Below are 24687 nucleotides of genomic sequence, written 5' to 3'. Positions count from 1 at the left end.
ATTCAAATAAATATCATTTTTAGAGGGTGTTTGGTAAAGGTGTTTAAATAATAGTTTTCAGTGTTTAAACACTAAAACACGTATTTACACAACACTTTTTAATCCATACGTATTTTCAAAACACTTAAACAACAATACTAGACATCTTTAACTAAACAGGCCTTAGTATTAAAAAAAGAATCCCACTAAAGATTTTCACCATAATATAATTTATAATTTATTTTTTAAGTTTATGAATAAAATTTCTAATTTTTTTTTATTTAAAAAAATTCTCAACTCTTTCACACCCCAGCCAAGGCCCAGAAACAACCAAGCCCAAATCTTAACCCATGAGCCACCCACAATCCACAATCCACAATCCACATAGAAAATGTCAGTTTGGTAAATAAATTGAGCATAGTCCTTTATGCTTAAACCCTCTGGTATGTGTCTCTTCAGAACAAAACCTTCACCGATCCTCTTCTTCACTTCTTCACTCAGCTCTCTCTTCCGCCATGTCCGCATTATCGAGAGGTCTCATTTCTCGTCTCAGACTAACAACAGCTACTGCCACTAGCACTAGCGCTACAACCACAACAACAAACCCATCTCTATCTTCCTTCCATTTCTTCTTCTTGAGAAGATTCAGCTCCGAGGCTTTGGTAGATGGGACCGAGTTCAACCAAGACCAGCACCAACAACCCAAGATCATCGAAGCGAAGCCCGGTGTGATGACCCCGAATTCGAAGCGAACTGGGGTTATTGCGCTGAAGTGTGGGATGAGTGCTCTTTGGGACAAATGGGGTGCTAGGGTTCCCATCACTGTCCTCTGGGTCGATGATAATATTGTCTCTCAAGTCAAGACCTTTGACAAGGAAGGTATCTCTGCTCTACAGGTACTATCTACCACCATTGTGCTTTTATCTTATTCATTTCGTTCCATGTTTCATTTGTTAGCTCACTTTTATGTTGAAAAATGAAAGACATGACTTCCTGGTGCTTAATTTTCTGTCAATTATGATTTTAGATAAGAGAGAATGGCGGAAAAGAATACATGTGACTGACCCTATTTAGTCTGTTGAGGATCCATAGCAAATCTCAAAATTTTGAGACTAAGGCTTGGTTATTGTTGTTGTTATTGGGCATTTTTTTTCCATAGATAGGATATGATTTGAAACCTATGACATCGGCTCCAAGAAACCCATGTGTTTCTTTTTTGGTGAAGGCGGGATTTGATTCTAGTTTCCTTTGTTTAAGGATAGGAAACTTAAAAGTGCTTTATATTTCATTTTGTTGACAAAAAGAACATAAATTGTAAAATTAATTTTGTCAACAGAACAAAGAGTTATGAAGCTTATACTGTTGGGTGATTTCTTGTGTATGTGTATAATTATTATGTATTGGTGCTTGTTTGCTTGTGCTAGTTAGATTGGTTGCGGCCAGAAGAAGGAGAAACATTTGAGCAAATCCGAAGTGGGTCATTTTAGAGCTCAAGGTGTTCCACTGAAGAGGAAATTGAGGGAGTTTCCTGTGACCGAAGACGCACTACTTCCTGTTGGTACAGAAATTGGTGTTCGACATTTTGTTCCTGGCCAGTATGTTGATGTCACAGGAATAACGAGAGGGAAAGGTTTTCAGGTGATTTGATTTGGTCTTCAGCTCCCATCACTTCCATCTCATTTCTGAGTGTTGCTTACTGCTTTTGCCTTAAATCAAACTGCCTTTATGGTGGTAGTGTGGGTGCATTGTTATCTTTAGAACTCTGTGCAAAACTGAGAACAGTTCTTGTCTATTTTCTTTATTAATATATAAAAAAAGGGCTCCTCCTTCCCCTTTAAATAAGGGGTTGGAGGGTGAGATCATAGCTTCAATCCTGTACAGGTGCAAAAGCTACATTTATAGTGAGAAAAGACTTTCTCTGTGACATCACCAATTATGTGTGTTGTTTCTTTAGTTCATAAAAATGAGCTGAAGACAAGAGATATCATGAAGTTCAAAAACTATATTTTCATAATGCTTTTTGATCCACTGAGAAACAACTAAGTAACATTTGTAATTTCACTAATCATATGTATTATGCCTCTAGGGTGTGATGAAAAGGCATAATTTTAAAGGAGGGCCAGCATCTCATGGTGCATCACTGTCACATCGAAGTATTGGTTCTACAGGTCAGAGGGATGCTCCTGGAAAGGTATGTTTGCCTTCGTCGAATTTTAAGAATCTTCTAGTTTTCTGCAATACATTATGATATTGGAATTGTCTAGTATTTGGTCTCTAAGTGTCATTAAGTAAATGTCTGCTTACTTTTTCAGCAAAGAGACTTGATTTTGTTGGATTTTTATAGAACAAGTAATTTAGTAAACTTTAATAATTATAAACAATTAATATGCTGACCAAGAGTCTTATAGCTCGACTGATTGGCACCTCTTGGTGTTTCCAACTAAGATGTCTAGGGTTCAAATGCCCCTACCCCTAACTATTGAATTATCCAAAAAAAGAAAGAAAGAAAGAAAAACAATTAAAATGCTGATCTGGATGCTATATAAGTAAGATGAAATAGTAGTATAATGCTGTTTTCTCACTGTATTATATAATTTTGGTTAGTTGACTTGGCTTTATTGTCTTAAAATGTTAATTCTTTCTCTCTGTTTGTTAATATAAAGTATTTATTATTTGATAGCCACGGCTTGTAGCTTTTGCATGGACTTGAGATTGGAGTAAACAAGATTATTTTGGTTAACAAGAAAAATAAAATTGTGCAGAAAGATCTAAATTATTTTATCGTCCACATCACCAACTTAAATTTTATTGCTTAGGTGCTCCTCTAAAAATTAGCTCTGCATCTTTGTTTCAGTTTTCATATTCCCTTTTTGTCACCACTTTTGTAAATGTTGGGATCACTTATAGATTGTTCAAGGTAGTTCTGTGACTGAGCTAATAGACACTGGAAGGGATAAACACTGTCAATTTTAGTTATATCTTGAAGGTTAGTTCTCATTCTTAAGAACATATTCTATAGCCATTCTGAATCTGTTAAAAACTTCCCATGGCAAGGTGGATTATTCCCATTATGCTGTCGAACTTGGGTCCTGGACAACATTTGCGGGGACTACAGCTAGCTGTGATCTGGGTATATGGCCTGGAACCTATTTTGTGTGATCACTACTGTGTGGTTCTTCACAAGTCACAACAATGTTTTGTTTCCAACATTGCAGTTTAGCTGTTTGTTTGTTTTTTCCAATTTTCCTTAATAGAGTGAGAAGTAGAGGCAAATGACATGGATTATCCTATTTTTATCATATATGTGTCAATTGATAAGTCATTGCATAAATAATTAGTGATCATGTGAATTTGTTTAATTCAATGTATTAGCGAATATATTTTGCATCATTGTGACTCCCTTTGGATTCTAATTGTCAAAATGGCATGTTTCCTGAACAGGTATTTAAAGGCAGAAAGATGCCTGGGCGCATGGGTGCGAAGCAGAGAACAGTTAAAAATGTATGGGTCTATAAAATTGACCCAGCGAGGAATCTGATGTGGGTGAGAGGCCAAGTATGTTCCTCTTGCAAAATTTATTCTTCAGCTTTTAGTGCTTCAAATCTAAATTGATGTGGAGGAGGCTTGACCTGTCCATGTGAAATGCTTGCATGCAGATGTGCCGATGAGCTTAGCTCAAATGGCGCTTTCTCCCCATATGAGAACAGGGTCAACTGGTCAAGGATGTGCTTGTGGGTTTTAAGACCCATTTGGTGTCTATGTAACTTGTCAATAAAAAATGAAGACAAAATTAGGAAAAAAGCAAAAGCTTGCGTGCAATTGCTCTAAACATACTGCCGCACCTAACTGGTACTTTAGGATACTAGTTCAAGATTATGTTGATGTGAGCTTGATTATTATCAGAAAAGTTCTGAGCTGTAAAAATAATATCTCTGTATACAATATTGTCTTTGATGGATGCTTAAGATTTGATTTCTGAATTTGTCACACGTTTGCAGCCCCGTTATTCAATAGTCATGCCATGTGATTATGCATGGGGATTACCCCTGTTCTGGAGTCTTAGGTTATCTTGTAAATGTTGATTCATGTTTCTTAATCAGGCATTGAAAAATTTTCTATTCTTTGCAGGTTCCAGGTGCCGAAGGGAACTTCGTGTTTATAAAAGATGCTGTGTACAAGAAACCTGATGTTTCAATGCTTCCATTCCCTACTTATTTTGCCACAGAAGACGAGGACACCGCAGAGTTGGAACCAATAGTTGCTGATCTTGGAGAAATAGACCCATTCATGGTGGCAGATTAATCTAAAGCAGGAACTGGTTGCCTGTTTGAATGATCTATTACCTTGCGCTCATTTTTTGGTGATATGGTGGGTTTGTGTTCGAAGAGAACCATTAAATGAATTTGATTTTGAGGTTTTGTTTGGTAGATTAGAGGACACTTCAGCTGCAAGGCATGTAATTTTATTATTGAGTTCATTCAATCTCTGAATTTGATAGTCTCTGACCATGCTCTTGTGTTGGAGCTTTGTTTTTCAAATAATAGTGGTAAACTTGGAATTTTGGCCTCTCAAAGAATTAGCATCACTAATAGATTTTAGTCCAAGATGATGTATTCAATTCGCTCACATTGATATCTCCAAATGGTTGCATAAATTTTTCTTAGACGCTACACATAAAAATAGTTTAGTTGGAAGGTTAGGAAACCTGAGCCATGGGCATGGACTGAAAGTTGAGATATACTTTTGATTGATGAGCATTGTAATGAGTAATGTTATTTTTTCTGCAAAACTGTATTGACTGTGATGTTTGCTGTAGAAAGCAAACATATTTTCTGATCTATCCATTGCTTTTATGCAAAACTAAAAAGTTCCCTCTACCCTCTACAATCAAGCTAAATAGTTGGGACTAAAAATTGCGAGTAGCCATTAAAAAAAAAAAAAAACTCCAACAGAAAGTAGTACTTTTGGTAGAGTTACAAGTAAATTGGGGGGGGGGGGGGGGGGGGTGGAATGTTATTGGGCTCAAGTTGTGACCAATCAGAAGTGGACAATTTAGCTAATAGCATTGCAAATAAGGCCCAAAATATATACATAGTTTTTTATATATTAGGAAATGCACAAAAATCGAAGAGAGTTAAGAAAGAGTTACAAAAACAAAAAAAACACCATTCAAAACTTGGAAATCGCAACAACTCTGTCAGAGAAAACTCACCATTCAACCCAAAATCTCCCAAATCTCTATCTCACTCTCTCAACAAACTGAAAATGAAAAAAAAAATAAAAACCAAAAACCCATCTCTCTGACTTTGAAAAGTCTCACACTCTCTCAGAGAGAGTGTATGTGTGTGTGTGAGAGATTTCTAAAAACCCATTTTTGCTTCCTTGCTGATTAAAACTCCCCAAACCCTAATTAGGGTTACCGTTGGACCCGCCACCACCACCCGGACCCAAATGCAATATGCAACACCTCGTCCTCCTCTTCCATCTCCAACAATGAAACGAGACCAACACAACCACAACAATCACCACCACCAGCAAAAACCAATTCACCATTCAACGATTCCGTGCGGCGCTTGCGGCTCCTCAGACCGGTGGCCCCTCCACACAGTTCGACACAGAGGTAGCTACCGCCGCCTCTGCACCGATTGCGTCCTCAAAAACCACCAGTCCCTCTTTTGCCCACTTTGCCTCCAAGTGTTCGACGATATGCCTCCGCCTTTACCCATCGATCGTCTCGTTTGCCTCAATTGCCCTTCGATCGCTCACCGCTCTTGTGTCCCACCTGACTCTTCCGCTCCCTCTTTTCTCTGCCCTCCTTGCTCTAACCCTAATTTCTCCTACTTCTTCTCCGATTCCGATCCCGACGCAAAGACCAAGCGAATCAAGACCGAGGACGGAGGCAACTCCTCTCTCCGAGGCCACAATGAGAAAGCGATTGATAAGGAATCCGCCAAGGCTTTATTAGCAGCGGCAAGGATTGCTGCTGCGTCTATGAACAAGGCGGCTGCTACAGCTCAGGCCGATGCCGAAAAGCGCGTTAAGGACGCTTCCTTGGCCAAGAAGAAAGCCAAGGAAGCGTTGGAGCGTCTCGCGTTTCTTGTGTTGAAAGACAAGGACAAGGAGAAGCAGGATTCGAAGCAGCTGCCTCTCTCCGTCACGCCAATTCAGGCTTTGATTAGCAACAAAGGGAATGGAAGTGGCGGCGGTGATGGGGGCGGCGGAGTAGCAGCAGCAGCAGCAGCCAAGGCGACTAATGGGTTGCATTCGCTTTCGGCTGCAGCTGCTGCTTTCAGTCAACAAAGCAGTGGTGGTGGTACCAAGACTCTGAATTGAATGAGCTAAAGTAAGGTTGAGAAAATATCTGTGAGTTTGTTGTAGAGAATTGATGGTTTTAGAATAGGTTTTGTTGTGTACTCTCAAAGTCTTTTAACTTTTCACATTTTGTGTAGAATGTTGTTTCAGAACTGTGCTTCTTTGGCCAACACCCCCCCCCCCCCCCCCCATTTGTACTTTTTTTTAATGAACTCCCATATATTTTTCTAATACCTTTTTGTCTTCCATGTCTGCTATCGAATTCGGATTTGCTGCGTGTTAGATTCTTTAATAAGTTCTGTTGCTTGAAAATTGAGCTATATAGGTAGGGCTTAGCTATAGCTTTCATATCTTGCTTGACTTGTTTTATTGCATAGTAGGGAAAATCTAGTTGCTTTACTACTTTTATGTGTGTTCTTATGTGTTTCGTTAGTGTAATTGTAATTTTTTATTTTGCTTTTGAGGGGAAAGACTAAGACCTGATGAAGTTGAAATTCTTATTTTGAAGACTTTATATGAATGGACTTCAATGTCTTATACTTTTTCCACTGCAGACTTTCTAGAGTTCCTGGATATCATGAATTTGTGTACTTTTACTTTAATCTTTATTTTTGGTTGGACTTTGCCTTTGCATACTTCCCCTGCATTAGGGTTATGTCCCTTTTGTGCTTTTTCTTTAATGGAATTTTATTACTTATATATATGGACCTGATGATAAAGAGCAATTATCATGACAAGGACATCATTGGTTTAAATCCCCTATCGTGTGTGTGTATATATATGTTTCAGGTGTTTTGAAGTTAGCATTACAGATTCCTAGCCTATTTCATATTTTTGTGCATTACTGAAAACTCTTTGATGACGATGTTGTTGGTGTTTACCATTTTATTGCCTCTATCACCCTTATTGTTATTACCTAATTTTTTTACTTACCCAAAAAAAAAAAAAACTTTCTAACACTAGCACAGTTGCTTATCCCCCCTTCCTCCTCCCCAGTGGCTTTATGAAACTTGACCTCTTGTTTATTTGAACATCTTGTCTCCCTCTCCAAGATTGGTTTCCTAGACTTGAAAAGTCATAGACACCCACGGAACTTGAAAACTTACACCCTCATGAACTTGCCTGTGGGAGAGTCATGATGTTTGATTTGGTTCTTCAGGCCAATGGTGTATAGCTGTATTTTGATACCTAATTAGATTGGCTGGTTGAACTAGATAAAATACAAACTTACCTCTAGGCCAGTTACATTCAATTACTTGAAAGATAATTTTCATATGAAGTGTCTCTTGTCTATGTAATTAATGTTTCCCAATATCACAGTAAATACTTCATTTTTACTATGCCTGATTCTGTTAATGGAAAGACTCATTATCTAAGAGTTCTTCTAGGTCGACAACCTTTGTGCCACAACTCTAAAGTGATAGACTTTGAGTGATTGCTTATCACTTTTACATGGATTCTTTTTTAACCGCCTTTTCTCCATCCTTTACAGTCAACCACATTAGGGTAGTGGCAAAAGTTGCGTTCATAGATTTTCTCATATCTATAGTATCTACAAATTAGAATGCAATTTAAGTGCTTCGAAAAGTAGGTGACAGCGGACCATTGGGCAAGCTGCAATCGGTTGATGCTTGGGGGAGATCAATAAACAAAAGGGGCCGTGTTATTGCCTTGATGAATCCCTGGGGGTCACAGGTTTTCAGAACTACTACATTGATATGACCTTGTGGTCTGTGTGCTCTTTGTAGATTATCTGGGATGGGATAGTTCAATTTTTGTGTCTATTCCATATTTGGGGATAGATGCATCAGCTCAATATTCTTGTTTGCTCAGAGGAAAAGTTGTACATATGGTTTGTGAATAGCACCACTCTGTATTCAATGATACATTGTGAATTTATTTATTCGAAAATATATTCTACTAACATGCGGAAAATGGTTATATATATGATTAATCATCTAATAATTGTTTAAAAACCTGCAACATCTTTGTGCCTCGAGGAAAAAAAGAAGCCTGCAACATCAGGCATGATATAAAACTGAGGTAGGGCAAAATGCCCATCAATACATAAATACAGAATAGAAGAGTATTCAATTACTAGACAGGGTTTGAACTCAAAAAACAAAAACAAAACTAGACAAGGGTGGCAATCGACGACCATCCTCTCGTCCAAATATTATGGATTGGATTTTTTTTAAAGTCCGTCTGTTCATGAAGCTTGCGTGCCTTTGAACCCAAGGTAGTAGGGTACAGTAGAGTTTCCCAACCACTGGTTTCCTTGGATAAACGGACCAGCTGTGAATTGAAGAGCCTCATTTCTGTTTGTGATCACTTTGTATCCCTTCCATTTGACCCTCCCAGCAGTTCCGGCACCTGGACCTTGGTTTGCATACTCTGCATAATACAGCGTATCCAGTGCAAAGTTACCAGCCCATTCTAGCCACCCTGCTGGTTGAATGAGATCCCCAATTGTTGATTCCATGATAACAGTTCGAGAGAACTCCTTCCATGGCCGACCTAAGTACGAGCGGATTTGGAGTCTTAAAGGATAGAGTGATTCCTCTGGAACAATATTGCAGTTTTGGAGGACCAAGCCTGTGATTTCACGTTTATCCTTTCTCCCCTGAGCAGTTATTGTGTTCTGTTGGTTGTCCATTGGCTTCCTAACAATGATTTTAGAATTCTGGATGACCGTACTAGAGTCACCAAATATGAAATCAACAGTGCCTGAGATGACACAGTTGCTATAGAATTGGCGATGGGTTTGGACATACAATGTGTCCTGGTACCCTTCCATTCTGCAGTCGTAGAAGGCCGCCGTGTCTGACTGAACTCGGAGTGCCACAGCCTGGTGTCCCTCTGGACCAGCCGTGTTCTGGAATCCCATTGATTTGGCTATAAAACCATCTCCAATCGCAGCTGCAAGATCAACGTTCATTACAAGTTTATAATTGAACCTGATTCAAATATTATCAAATGAAGCCCCTATATAGAAATAATCTGATTTATGAAAGTATCAAACAGCTCATTTTATGAATCACTAATCATTACTCTTCTAATATAGGAATTAACTTACCAAAAGAGGCTGTCTGGAAGGTGGGGACGCCCTCACGGAAGCTTTTCTTTCCTGTGATTATCGTTTTTTGAGGTCCATCTCCATACATGAACACATTGACCTGTTGTTTTGTAACAATAATATACTCATCATAAATTCCAGCCTTCACATATATAACATATCTACCAGTATTGGCCTTTGGATATGCATCAAGAGCTGCAGTGATGGTTTTAAATTGTCCGCTCCCATCTTTTGCTACAATCGCGTTGGGCTTCACCTGCCCACCGCTATTGCTTTGTAATAGCTTTCTATCCTTGGCTGAAAGCCATTCAGGATATTCATTGTCATCAACTCCTGATGCATCAAGAAGTCGTCGAGAGCTTGCAGTTGTGTTGATTGGGATATTGAAGGAAGTCAAGATTTCAGAAAGTGCAGAAACAATGGCTAAAGCATTGCTTGTCAGCTGACTAGCATTTAAAAGCCCATTTGACATTTCATTTTTCAGGTCTGGCTGAGTGAACCCATCAATGCATGTCTCTTGGTATGATATCACAGCACTTAACCAGTTTTTGAGCTCAACCTCTCTATCACTTATGGTATGCAACTCGCTGTCACCCACCGTTGAGAACGAAGCTTGCAGCTCGTCAATTGCAAATTGCAGCAAATCCTTGCAATCATCCGCGGCCATTTTCTGAGTTGAGTTGTTGGTGCCGTTCCCAATGACACCAGACTTTTGTAATCCTGCTTTCACCTCTTGGATGGTGGCCTGTAAAGCAGTTTGAATGAAGTCTTTTGGGGTAGCACTTTGATTGTTGGCATATGAGCTAAGGGTCTTAATGCATGCGTCTTTGTAATCAGTTGGACTACAAATGGCACTAACTGATTTTGAAGTCGTAGAAGCATTATCATCCTTGCTAGAGCTGCCCGTATGGCTTACACTGGCTATGATTCCAATGACTACACCTACTACAAGGACAATGGCGACTCCTGATACGATAAATTTATTCATTTTCAATTTGGTTTACTTGTTTCTCTTTCTCCACTATGTCTGTTTCTGATGAATTACTAGAGCCTGAATTTGGTTTGCACCAATGGGAATGGGAAGGAAGAGAATAAAGAGATCAGATTGAAGGTGAAGAACATGAGGACTTTAAGAGATATGGGTGTCCAAAACTACGGTACGTAGTTGCATGTTTCATTGGATGATATATATATACAGATGTGACATATTTAGGTGGTTGGTCTTGTGGCTTTGGACAAAGTTTTTGCCAACAGAGGCTGATAGGAGCTTAGAGAGGGAATGGTGGTCATTCTTAGAGACTGTAATTGGTTATTACAATATCAGATATCCTCCTCACCAACAATTCTCCGAAATGAGTTCTTGCTCGTCCATGCTTTGGCTACAATTTTGGACTTCTCTTGTGTAAGCTACAAAGAGACACTTGTTTCGTTTGTGGGAAGGCTGAAAACTGTAGTCGTTTATGGATGATTGAAATTGGTAGGTTTTAATTTTACTTTTAAATTTATAGACATCATTTCCATTAATTATTTTATACCATCACAATGATCACATCAAAATATCAATAAGCTTTTTATAAAAGAAAATGTAAACAAGATTTGATGTCAAGTCCTTATTAAATTACAAAATTTTTTATGAAAAATGCTAGGACCAACATTCACAACTAACTTGACAAAAGTTATATAAATTTTTGTGGTTCTAATATTGCTCAAACATTATTAGTTGAACTAACTAACACGTAAGTAAAATGGACAAAATGAGTTTATGGTCCTTTGAATATGGGGTTTACTCAATTTTGATTCTTGAATTTTAAACCTTCGATTTTAGTCTTTTTTAACTTTTTAAAATGTAACAGTTTAGTACCTAGTCTATTATTTGTCCGTCTATTAGTTGTAATTTTAGTTTCTTAAATATGAGGTTGGTTTGGTTTTAGTCTCTTGGATATGGGGTTGTTCGATTTTAGTTCCTTGATATAAGGTGCCTAAGCTTTTTTATAGTCCCATAAACCAAAAAATTGGAGTGACTTAAATTATTCCATTTAAAAACTTTGAGGGACCAAAATAAAATAATTTAAAATGGGGGAACAAAAATGCATCAACATTCAACGGTCCTCAACCTTGATTCTTGAAGTGAAGTCATTTTTTGCCTTTGTACTCAATCCACAGTCCACGCTTGTAGCCCAGGTTGCACTTTTCTCCACTGAATGGCCTCGAATCATGCACAACCATGGCTGAGCACAAGCAATCTCACTCAACTCATCCAACTTGACCTTTCTGTTGCTGCTATAGTTTTTTCTATTCTTTCCCTTGCACTTTGGCATGCCCAATTTGGTCACGCATTTTCCTTTCGGGTAAAACATTTGGCTTCTAGAGGTTTGTTTGGTTCAGTGTCTACAGAAAATTTTGATTATGTTTTGTGTTAGTTAGGAAAACAACTAGCTTTGCCTTTCAATACTAGTGAATCAATGTTTACTAATAGCTTTGACATTATTCTGAAGTCTGGGAGCCTTCCTCTGCCTCTAGTATTGGTGGATTTCGATATTTTGTTATCTTTGTTGATGATTATTCCCGCTATAGCTGGACTTTTCATATGAAACATCGTTTTGAGTTATTGCAAGTATATTCTAATTTTGCAAAAATGGTTGAAACTCAATTTTCCAAACGAATAAAAAAATTTCAATCTGATAATACTCTTGAATATACTTAATATGCTTTCCAACTATTTTGCATTCCTATGACACTATTCATCAACTAACTTGTCTAGGTACCTCTCAATAAAATGGTAGAGCCAAACGAAAATTTTGTCATATTCTTAACACTATTCATGCTCTCCTCCTCTCTGCCAAATTTTCTGCTCCTTTTTGGAGGCAAAGCTGCTCTCCATGTTGTTCATGCTATTAATCGCATTCTCAATCCTATCATCCAAAATCGACTCCATATGAACGTCTTTTTGGGTCACCTCCAGATTATCACCACCTTCACTCCTTCGAATCTGCCTGTTTCGTTTTTCTTCAACCGCATGAACATAACAAACTTGAGCCTTGGTCTAGACTTTATTGTTTTCTTAGTAATGCCGAAACTCAAAAAGGGTATCAATGTTATGATCCCGTCTCTCATCATCTTCATATCTCCCGCAATGTTGTCTTTTAGGAATCTCACTCCTTTATCAAGCTTTCTCACTTCCGTGCCTCCTTATCTACCTCCTTTATCTTATATCTTTTTCCAAATAAGCCATATATTCCGTTTATAGTTGCTCCTGATCCTCCTATAGACTTCTCAGTCCAACCACCAGATATTTTTTATGCCTTTCCTAGATCACCCTCTAATGAACAGTCGAAAGATGCACAGGTCGAAGACGAGCCACCCAACCTTGAGCTTGGGTCCCCTGCTCTTGCTCCTCTTGAAGAGCTTGCATAAGACATTTCATCTCGTCACTCAACTCGGGTAAGATCTATTTCTGCACATTTACTTGACTATCATTGTTACACTACCTTTGCTACACTGCACAAGTCTTACACCTATCATGAGGCCTGCACTAACCCTTTATGGCAGATTGCAATGAAAAAGGAACTTGATGTATTATCTAAAAACCATACTTGGAATTTGGTGACTCTCTCCCTTGGGAAATCTATGGTTAGTTGTAAGTGGATCTACAAGATCAAGACTCGCTCTGATGGGTCTATTGAGCGATATAAAGCTCGTTTTGTTGCAAAATGTTTTACACAGGAGTATAAAATTGATTATGAAGAGACATTTGCTCTGATTGCTCGAATCTCATCTATTCGAGCCCTCTTAGCTGTTGCTGCTGCCAGTAAATGGAACATTTTTCAAATAGATGTCAAAAATGTCTTCCTTAATGGGAATTTAAGTTGCAACCTTCTCTTAGTCTCTCTATTGAAATGAATAAGGTTTGTCACCTTCGACATGCACTTGATGTCCTTAAACAAGCTCCACAAGCTTGGTTTGTCAGTTCAGCTCTACCATCTTTCGCTTGAGTTACATTACCAGTCATTATGATTCTGCTTTATTTCTTCGTTGCACTAACAAATGCACTATTTGTCTTCTCCTATATGTGGATGATATGATCATAATTGGTGATGACCTTAGTGGCATTCAAGAACTCAAAGATTTTCTCAATCAACAGTTTGAGATGAAAGATCTTGGATATTTCAGCTACTTCTTGAGTTTTGAAATCACTCATTCTACAGATGGACTTTATATTACTCAAGTCAAGTATGCTTCTAAACTTTTGTCTCAAGCTGGACTCACTGATAATAAGACTATTGACACTCTAGTTGAACTTAATGCGCAGCTGACTCCCTCAGGAGAAAAACCATTGTCTAATCCCTCTCTTTACAAACGCTTGGTTGGCAGCATAGTTTATCTCATTGTCACTTGTCTAGACATTTTCTATGTTATTCACTAGGTGAGCCAGTATCTGTCTGTTCCACGATCGACCCACTGCTGCTATTTTGTGCATTCTTCAATACCTAAAGGGCACTTTCTTTCATGACCTTTTCTACTTTGCTCAGTCTCCTCTTATTCTCTTTGCATTCTCTAATGTTGATTGGGCAGGAGATCCCACTAATTGCAGGTCCACCACTGGCTATTGCTTTCTTCTTAGTTCTTCTTTGATTTCTTGGTGAAGCAAGAAACAAACCCTTATAGCCTGCTCCAGTACTGAAGCAAAATATCGTGCCCTTGCTAATACCACTTAAGAGCTCCTTTGGCTACGATGACTTCTTGAGGACTTAGGTGTGTCCACATTAGGGGTGGCAATTCATGTTTGCGTGTCAGGTTAAGTTGTGAGTATTATGTTATATGGGTCAACCTGAACCCGACTTGTTTAATAGACGGGTCAAGATTCCTCAACCCTAATACGACCTGTTTATTAAATAGGTAACCCGACACGACACGTTTAACCCGTTTAATTAGTAGGTTATATTACGGTTGACACAAATGACATGTTAATAACTCGTTTGATTAATAAATCCTAACTGAACCGAACAACCTGTTTAATTAATAGGTTATACTTAACTCGAATAACCTGTTATCAACTCTCATATATCTAAAATTATAATTCAACCATAAATCAAGTAATAAAAATTCAAATAATAACGAAAGCAAATATTCTTTCATTCCTTCAAAATAAAATTACTAGTCCAAAAGGTTCCAACCTCCATACAATCAAATTCAATAATGTCAAAGTTCCATAATTAAAAAAAAAAAAAACAAAATTGTTACATGACATCCAAGTGCCATATAAAAAACTTTAAAGACATTACATATTAAGAAATTAAAAAACCAAAATGATTACATGGCATACCAAAATATCCATGATGGCAAAATCTAAGCCCAAACATCCAAGTGCCATATCAAAAAGTAAAAGTCATCACTAATTAAGGGACTGGGTAATTCATTGAGGGTTCCATTGAAGAGGTGTCTTCCTTGTGCTCATCCTTATTGATATTCATGTTCATTATATCTTCAGTGAGCTCTTCCAATTGTGATTGTGCAAGTTCTACATCAAACAAATTTAATGAAACATAAAAAACTTATCAAAGCATTATTAATAAGAAATTTAGAAACTGTGGATAATCAAGCAATTGGATCAATTAAATAAATAGTAGTCATTCGCATAGTAGTAATTACTGGTAATGAACTTGTAATGTCTACCAAGTCTGCCAAAACAACATCTATAAACAAATGTATTCTGCCAAAACAACATCTATACAACAATTGTATCCAGGGGCAACTAAGGCCTTCGTTTATTGTTCTATACTACTATTTGAAATTTTATGGAAATGAAGGTATCGTATCATATACTAAATTATAAAAAACAAGACAAAATTAAAACCTATTAGAACCCAACACAAATTTCTAGTAGTTTTCTCTAACTTATTGTGATAGTGTTATACAAGACCAATGAAAGGGGCATTAACAATAACATTTTCCTTTAACATGAACATAGAAGAGAAAGTTGATTAGGCAAATATTCCTTCTTTCCTTGATCTGTAAGTTCATTGGAGATTGGGCCACAACGTCAATCAAACCATAAAATGGGCAGTGGAGTAGAACATTGAAAGGGAAAATGAAGCATTCTACCAAATCTGTCATTAAAATGAAATTTGACCTTTAAAGATAATAATATGGAATGCTGTTTGCACTGAAGCACAATTAGGTGAATCATCTCACCACAATAAAACCAACTTAAATCCAGATCAAATGAGTATAAATATGAGCCAAAGTTTCCCATTTATATCTATCCTATAATTAGAGTTTTCTTTTTAAAAAATCATCATAAAACTTAAAACTCATTCAGCTAACATGTAAATAAAAAAATACATTACCTATATCTGCATATAACCAGTCTCTGGTACAAACCAATGCCTCCACAATATTAGGTTTAAGTGCACTCCTGAATTGAACAATGACTTGTCCCCCAACACTAAAAGTGGATTCCCGAACAACAGTAGAAGTAGGAATGCTCAAAATCACAAACCATGGCAACAAGTTTTGGATACCGAAATTCATTTCCTTTCCAAAAACAAGTATGTCTAGTTTTGCAATCTACTCTTGGTTCATCCAAAGTATAGCTCCAATTGTGTTTTTTGTGCCTGCCTACCCATATCCATACTATAAATGGAATCAAATTCCTACATATAAAAACAATATAATAAATGTTAATCTAAGTCGAATATAAATATCATAATATAAATAATAATAAAAAGAACTAAAAAAAAATAACATACTTGTATCATAGACATAGATTTCTCATTAGCATATTGTTCTTCAGTTTCTTGAATAGCTTGACCAGCCAATCCGTAAGATGTTGAAGGTGTAGGAACATTACTCACATATTCTCCAAACATAGCAAATAATTTTTCACGAACCTTCAAATATTGGAGAGAACTAGCATACCCATAAAGATTCTTATAGCACCAATCAATAAAAGGCAGCTTATACCTAGGGTCCAAGACCACTGTTATGGCCAACACAACACTATACTCTATCCAATACTTGTCAAATTTCACAAGCATTTGATCTACCATATTTCTCATATACTCATCCTCACTATCACTTTCTTTCTTCAAGGTAAAATAAACAATAAAAACTTGTGGAAAATACAAGTTAGCTATTGGATATTTTGTGCCAGAAAAAACTTATGTAGCATCATAAAAAACAGCCAAAAACTTCTTAATTTTTTCTGCCTTTTTCCACTCATCACCAATAGGATAATGCTTAAAATTATAATCAGTTAACTCTACGTGTTGAAAAGCACGTCGATAAGAGAGAGCACTTTGAAGTATTAAAAATGTAGAATTCCATCTAGTATTCACATCTTGCTTTAAACCTTCTTACCATCCAAATCCATTTGCTTAATAGATTCATAAAAACTTTTTTTCCTTGTGAGCCTCTCACATACTTAATGCTTTCACGAATTTTTTGGACAACGATATCAATTTCTTTCAAACCATCTTGTACAACCAAATTGAGAATATGAGCACAACAACAAAGATGAAAAAATTCACCATTACAAACTAGTGCTTTCTTATTTATCAACTAAGTTCTTAGCATGTCAATAGAAACATCATTGGAAGAAGCATTGTCCAACGTCACACAAAAAATCTTATTCTCAATACCCCACATAGATAGCAATTTATAGACCTTTCCAAACAAAGACACACCATTATATGGTGGTGGCATATGGCAAAAGTTCAACACTCTTTTTTGTAAGACCCAATTAGCATCAATAAAATGAGCTATAACACAAATATAGACATTAGTAGCTATAGAAGTCCACAAATCAGATGTCAAGCAAATGTCAACACAGATTTCATCATTTCTTTTTCCCTCTTATACATCTTAACCAAATCATTCTTAGCAATATTTCTAGAGGTATTAGGGACATAAACACACAAGTAAGAAAAGATTGCCCGTATACCAACATACTCAACAAACCGGAAAGGTAATTCATGCATTGTAATTGCAACACATAACAAATCTCTAAATTTTGCAAGATCAAATTTAGGTGAACTAACAGACATTGCATTTTGGCCAAGTATAAGTTGGCCAACATCCCTTGTGTCTTTTCTTGGACATAACTCCAAATGACACTTCAAATTTCCAGTACCGTATGCTTCAGCAGCAATATATTCCTTTCCACACTTCTTGCATTTACATGTAGGCTTTTCTTCATCTTTTGTAGAAAGCAGCTCAAAGAAACTCCAAACGTATGAAGTCCTCCTCCTTTTGTTGTCTTTGTTATTTGTCTTATTCTTAGACTTAGTCTTAGCCTTCTTTGGCGGAGGAAATTCAGCCACTTCATTAAGTTCATCTTCTAAGTCAATGTCTTCTCCTTCATACTTAATTTCAATAGGTATCATCTCATCACTTTCCATCTAGACCAATTTAAAGAAAAATTATTTATTAGAAATTTAGTAATTCTAAGATGACAACAACAAATAAACTTGAAAAAAAAAATCATAAAGAATAACAAATAAATTTAAAATCAACAAAACAAACAAACAAATCTACTATGTCTATTGGTACTAAACAATCAACATTACGATGATTAATACAAAATACAAATTGATCTTCAATTATTTAATTTTAAGATGATTGAGAAAGAAAATACATGAAAAGAAATCAGAGAGCAAGACAGATTATTTTAAAATCAACAAAAGATAAACAGATCTACTTTTATTTTTTTATCAGTAAATAGATTTCCTATTAGTACTAAAAATCAGCAGTATGGTGATTAACACAAAAAACAAATGGATTTTTTTGCAATCTGTTTTTCTGCATAGTTTTTCTGCTGTGTTTGTTTTTCTGCAGTGTTGTTTTCTGTAGAAATAGGTCTGGTTTTCCCTGTATCTGGTTCTTATGTACTGTTTATTATCTTGTTTGTTTTCTGCAATATATGGTTCTTATGTATTGATTATTATACTTAATGTAATAAAATTTCTATCTTTTATTTTAAAAAAAGAGAAAATAATCAACATGATAGTGATTAACAAAATAAAGGAACGGACCTACAATTATTTTATTTTAAGATGATAGATACAAAGAAACTTGAAAAGAAATCATAGAGCAAGACCCAATTATTTTAAAATCAACAAAAAAACAAATAAGTCTACTATTAGCACTAAAAAATCAACATGATAATGATTGACACAATAAAAAAAATCTGCAATTATTGAAAATTTCATTAGTAAGAAAAGAAAACAAAAATATATAACATACATACCTTGCTAGTGGATTCGGTGGTTGAAAGCTGAAGAAAGAGAACTGGCGAAGCTCTGAAGTCGTGAAGGAGAATAGAGAGTAGAGAGGGCAGCCATGGTTTTGAAGAGAAGAGAAATTAAAGGGGTCGATTAGGGATTTGAGGGGAAGAGAGAGTAGAGGATTGCGAGATATGGGAAGGCTAGGGTTTTGATTTTATTGTGTAGATTTAATGTATCTGTAATCGCAAAATTTGTATCTGTAGGAGTGTAAAGAGGATCGGTTGGAGTTTTAAGGAGAAGAAGAAGAGTTGAAGACAAAGAGTAAAGACTGAAGATGAAAACGAAGAGACACAAGACTGAGAAAGGCGTGAGGTTAGGTTCTGACTCAGGAGAAGAGATGATAGATAAGCTTATATACCTAGGTTATAAGAGTAAAATGGTAAAATTACCTTTATAAGCTAATCGGGTCAAACATGTTAAACATGAACACGACACGTTTAATAAACAGGTTAGTCGTGTCAACCCAAATATGACCCGAACTCATTTAGCCTCAACCTATGACCTATTTATAAATGGGTTAGTCGTGTCGAGTTTGCGGGTCGTGTCAGATTTTGCCACCACTAGTCTCATCCTCTGCTACTCTTCTTTATTGTGACAACTAGAGTGTCATTCATATTGCTCACAGTGATGTCTTCTATGAACGGACTAAAGATATCGAGATCAATTGTTATTTTATCTGTTATTATTTTGTCCATGGTGTTCTTAAGCTATTCTTAGTCTCTTCTAAAAATCAACTTGCAAATATCTTCACCAAGTCACATCCTAAGGGATGCCTTCGTACTTTGGTTGACAACCTTAAGTTGGTCTCACACCTATCTTGAGTTTGAGGGGGGCTGTTAATGTGTAATAGGCTATGGGCTCTAGGCCCACACTGTTTATTTGTATAGTACACACACTTGTATTACACACTCTACCTCTTATATAAAAGCACTCATGTATATTTTATTACTTGAGAAATATGATACTATTCATTTAGTATTTTTAACAACAACTATTATTGACATGTATTGCAAATGTGGTTGTCCACTGTCCAGACAAGGCTTTTGAAGTTTTCAATGGGTTGCCATATAAAGGGATTTTGTTGTGAAATTGCAAGATTGGGGGGTTAGCACTTAGCAATGCATGGTAAATGAGAGGTTGATATTCAGCTTAGCTGTTTAAGAAGATCTTGATAATATCATTTTTATGAATGTCCTCAATGCATGTGCTCATTCAGGGTTAGTTGCGGAGGGTAGGTATTACTTTAGTTATTAACATATGGTTAAAGTTATGGTATTGAGACCACAATATAACATTTTTTTATGCATATTTGATCTACTTGGAAGAATTGAAAAGGAAGCAACAAGCAAGTGAGCTCACTAACAAGATGCCCATGACCATGAGCTCTAATGCCGGTGTATTAGGTTCTCTCCTTGGAGCTTGCAAAATCTACAAGAATATTGAGTTGGGAAAGCAAATAGGAAAGAGGGTAATTGAACTAGAGCCTAATAATAACAAGCGCTATGTGTTGTTAGCTAATTCATACGCCAATGCTCGTAGATGGGAAGATGTTGACATGTTGCTAGTGTGAGAAAACTGATAAATGATAGAGAAGTAAAAAAGGTTGATGATTTTTCTATGATTGAATTGGAGGGAGTGATCAATGAATTTATTGCAAGGGGAAAGAGACTCTTAAGCTCAAGAAATTTACACTAAAGTTGATGAGATGCTTAAGAAATTGTGTTCACTATGTGTCTGACGCTAATGGATCATGATTGCATGAATTTTATGAGCAGGAAAAGGAAAACCTTTGTTCTAACTGCCGTGAAGAACTAGCAATCAGATCATTTGGCCTTGTTGAAGGCTAAACTAATGGTTCGTTTGGATTGAGGTAGAAGGAGAAAGAGTAAAGTAGAGTAAATTTGGCTCAAAATTAACCTATTTTTAGTCAACTCAACTTTACTCTACTCCCCTCACTCCCTCTCCTTCCCCCTTCAACTCAACTTTTATTTTATTTTATGTTGTAGACACCGCATTTTGTACCCTTTAAAACTTAGGCCCCCGTTCCTCAATGATGCTCGAACTTTAAGGCCCAAGGCCAGTTTAGAGCCTAATCAAATATTAAATTGACTTAAGGAGTGTTAAAATGGAAAATATAACATTTTAATTGAGCAAAAATTTGTTTTTGAAAATAAAACGACCAAAGTGGCCCTCGGCCTGCGTACGCAGACCGAAGCATGTGTACATAGGCACATTCCTACGTACACAACTAGGGTTTCAGAAGTATAAGAAAGACAAGTTTTTTGCAATAATGACTGAGGTTTGGAATAAATCTCACATCGTTTGGGAGCCATTCCAAATCTCATTTTTTCAACTATAAAAATCTTTGCATGGTACATTTTCAAAACGCACAAAAATCTCATAGGAAAAACCTAAGATTCTCTAGAAAATAATGAATCAAAATGGAGTTTTTCACAAAACACCCTCAAGTCAATTTTATTTGATTGGGACATTTTTTGGCCTCAATCCTTTTAGTTTAACGTTGCTAATCACTTTCTTACTGGTTTGTGAATAGACTTAACTGAGGAGAACAGTCAAAATCAAGCTTGGAAAGCTTTTGTGTAAGGTATATAGTCTAAACTTTTCTTTTTCCCTTTCTTTTACTTTATGCCTTTAAATCCTCCTGCTCGCTTTGTTTGTTTGTTAGAATATGTTTTAATATGCCTTTCTAAGTTAGGTTTAAGTTTTTGTATGTTTAAAATGCATGTTAGGTTGCTAGAATTTTCATTTTAAAGTTCTACTCTGTTTCTGCGTTTTTAGGTTTTTTGGGCAAGGATTTGTGTACACATAATCATGCCTGTGTATGCAGGCTTGATTATGCACGCGCAGACCTATTCTAGCGTGTGTGATGCCATTGCCCAGAAACCCTAATTTTTTGTCTATTTGTTTTGTCTTTGCCTTCTCATGTTTGTTCTATCTATCCTCCTTTTTATATGTTTTAGGCTCTATAGGTTTTGGTTTACTGGCCTCTTTCACATGTTCGTTTGCTATCACATGCTTAGATTTATGTTTTTGTGTTGTTTCTAGCTTTGATATTATGCCATTCATTCACATGCCATATGTGTTGTGTTGCTGCAAGGTAAGTAAAAGGTAAGTCATGCATTGGAAATGTTCATGCATTTGTGATATGATCTTGTTTTGGTGTTAGAGATGAGTGTGAATGCTTGGATGAATCTAATGTTACTTGGATCTTTCCTTATGCTTATGTTTCTACCTTGATTTAATTATATATGTTGCTGTCTTGCATATGCTTTGATGGCATGATAGATGTATGCTAGGGTTTGTGATGAGCATGATTAGATGTATGGTTGGGGTTTGGGATGAATGATGTTATGTTGTATGCTTAGATGTATGCTAGTGTGTGTGAGAATTAGAATACAAGTATTGAACATGCTTTTAATAAGGTTAAGATATAAGACACAATGTTGGGAGGCCAACCTTAGGGTTGGGCGATCTTGGGTGTCTAACACCTTCCCAAGAGTGTACCTAAACTCCGAACCCATATCTCTAGTAATAAGATCAAAATGTCCTTTCTCGAGAAAACGCTATATATATGGTTCCTAGACCATTACAAAAACTAGGTGGTGACTCCACCCTTGCGCCTACATCTGTATACTATGTAAAAATGGAAGCTTAACATTAATTTTGCTATATTCCTAGTGCGCCATCTCATCCACTACACCATCATCCACATCATCATTTTCTTTCTTATTTATTTTTTTAGTCATTTTTTTTACAATATTATATATAACATACACATTCATCTTGTATGATTTTAATTTTATATATAATTTTGCCTTTAATATTTATCTAATATAATTTAGATGTTTATAAGTAAACAATGAAATCAATGAAGAATCAAAAACAAAAAAATATTGTGTGTGTGTGTATATATATATATATATATATATTTATCTTGGGTGATTTTAACTTTACATATTTATTTAATTTTATTTAGAATTTTCCAATTAAACAATGAAATCAATGAAAAAATTTTCTTTGAAAAAGTAATCACATGTTTTGCTTAATTTCTTATGATGAAAATGATACAACCTAACGATTGCCCCCGTAGAAGGAGCCCTAATCAAGCATGTTATAGATCTACTAGAGGTTTGTACCCTTATTGTCCAATCCATAATTAAGTCATATATTTTCCTTGATGCAAGTTTTTGTTTTGTCATTTTATTTATAATGTTGAATGCTCTTAAAGAATAATGTTTATTGTTGACCTAAATTGGGGGAAAGTGACATTATAATATGTCTTATTTCGTGTTGTTGTCAAGTTTTAGTTTATTTGGAAAACAACAAGATAATGTAAACACTATGATGAGTAATAATTTGTGTAGTTAAAGAAGATGGTTTACAGACTCTGCACAAATTAATTTTGTGTAGTTTTCTTTCACTGTTTGTGAATATTTTATTTGACAAATTAGCAACAAATTTTTATGTTTTTGTCGTATAATGTTTCTAGATGTCTGAGTGATTGTTTTAAATGTTTACAAATATTTTATTTTAGTCTTCATCTTCCGCATCTCATTAGTGTTTTCTCTGAGATTCTTAAGAAAATAAATTCAATTTTGTGTTAAAAAATTAGTATTTATTTATCTATTTATTATTCATATGTTGGATCAAATTATGAAAGTATTTACACTATTTGTGTTTTCAAAAAATTTCCTCTACCGTTTTTGCCACGTTTGAATTATACTATTGGTTTCTTTGTTTTTGTTTTTGTTTTTTTGCTTTTTTTTTTTTGTGGGAAAAATAGTTACAATTATCATATATAAGGTTACAACCAATACTTTTTCTCGGGATTAGCCTCCTATTTCTATTACGCGGCTTAAAAGCCTTATTAAAAATTTTGAATTTAATTAAGCATTCTTGCAATTTTATGAGTAAAACATAAATTTCATTTCCTAATTTTGATTTATCTATTTTTTATAAAGGATATATTCTCAATGAAAAATAGAATAAGAATCTTGAAACATACTAATGTTTTTTTTTTTTTGAATTCTTTCTCACATTTGTTGAGTTTTAATAAATTACTAGTCGCGGACCCACGCGTCGCGTGTGATAATTATTTTATGGTAGTTTTATTAATTTTTTTTTTTACAATTTGAACTAATTTAATAAAGAGTAATGTATTTTGTAATTATATTTTTATTTATTATAGGAACAATCATAAATCATAAATATAAATTTTTTCGTACCAAAATGAAAACAATACAATTTTTCTCATAAATTCAAAAGGCAAGTAAACAAAAATTTTCATTTTTTAATAAAATTTATTTATAACATTTTGTGAATCATTAAAAAGAATATAAAATTTGGAATTTATTCTTTTAGTTTTAAAAAAACTTTCTCAAACCTTTTTTTTTTTTTGCCTACAATCCAAAACACCAAAAAAGAAAATTAATAAAACTTAACAATGATTAATTGGATCAATTAGGAAAACAATTTGTTGTAATTTCATCCACCCAAAACATATTATCAAATAAACAATTATTAGAAAAATCCAAGAATTAAATTTCTATATATTCATTGTTATAAATTATAAAATAATAATAATAAAAATAAAATTGCAAAAGCTAAAATTTGTCACCTATCCAATTATTTTTGTTTGGTTAACCTTTAATTTTCTCTAAATAAATGACATTATAATGTACTTCTAATACAACTATTAAGAGTACCTTGTCCACCATAAAGGAATAAAGAATAAACAAAAATTATTAAAGTCTCATAGTTTAACATCTAAATTGAGCACTATAAAAAACCATGTTATGTAATAGAAGAAATATCAATTTACAATAAATAGCAAATTACCCAAATCATGCTATGTAATAGAATAATATTATATTTTTATATGCTATATTTAATTCTTTATAACGCAATAGAGTAACATTTAACAATAAAAAAGAACAAAAAATAAAACAGTTTAAAAAACAAAACTAAATCGCATTAACTCAAAGTAGAGTTTTAAAGAATATAAAAAATTATCAA

At 35.2% G+C, this 24687-nt stretch overlaps 3 protein-coding genes across 3 annotated transcripts; 2 read left to right on the top strand and 1 right to left on the bottom strand.

Annotated features, from left to right (window-relative positions):
* The first annotated feature begins 405 nt into the window (after positions 1 to 405).
* On the top strand, positions 406 to 4552 carry LOC142623537 (large ribosomal subunit protein uL3m). Its single transcript, XM_075796973.1, has 5 exons — positions 406 to 875; positions 1408 to 1617; positions 2066 to 2170; positions 3421 to 3534; positions 4108 to 4552. Exons 1-5 carry the CDS (start codon positions 495 to 497, stop codon positions 4279 to 4281), a joined length of 984 nt encoding a protein of 327 aa, XP_075653088.1. The 5' UTR covers positions 406 to 494; the 3' UTR covers positions 4282 to 4552.
* A 552-nt stretch (positions 4553 to 5104) lies between these two features.
* LOC142623499 (uncharacterized) lies at positions 5105 to 6522 on the top strand. Its single transcript, XM_075796934.1, has one exon. The coding sequence runs from the start codon at positions 5431 to 5433 to the stop codon at positions 6310 to 6312; it is 882 nt and encodes a 293-aa protein (XP_075653049.1). The 5' UTR covers positions 5105 to 5430; the 3' UTR covers positions 6313 to 6522.
* A 1978-nt stretch (positions 6523 to 8500) lies between these two features.
* LOC142624943 (putative pectinesterase/pectinesterase inhibitor 58) lies at positions 8501 to 10364 on the bottom strand (the record flags this gene model as incomplete). The annotated part of the gene is made up of 2 exons (XM_075798664.1): positions 8501 to 9210; positions 9368 to 10364. Coding segments are annotated over 2 exons (1707 nt in total), but the record flags the coding sequence as incomplete, so codon positions are not given.
* Between the last annotated feature and the right edge of the window lie 14323 nt (positions 10365 to 24687).

This window comes from Castanea sativa, chromosome 2, assembly GCF_040712315.1.
Source record: "Castanea sativa cultivar Marrone di Chiusa Pesio chromosome 2, ASM4071231v1".
In the NCBI taxonomy this organism is placed as follows: domain Eukaryota; kingdom Viridiplantae; phylum Streptophyta; class Magnoliopsida; order Fagales; family Fagaceae; genus Castanea; species Castanea sativa.
The sequence above is the reverse complement of the archived record's forward strand: the minus strand, read 5'-3'. Positions and strand labels throughout refer to the sequence as shown.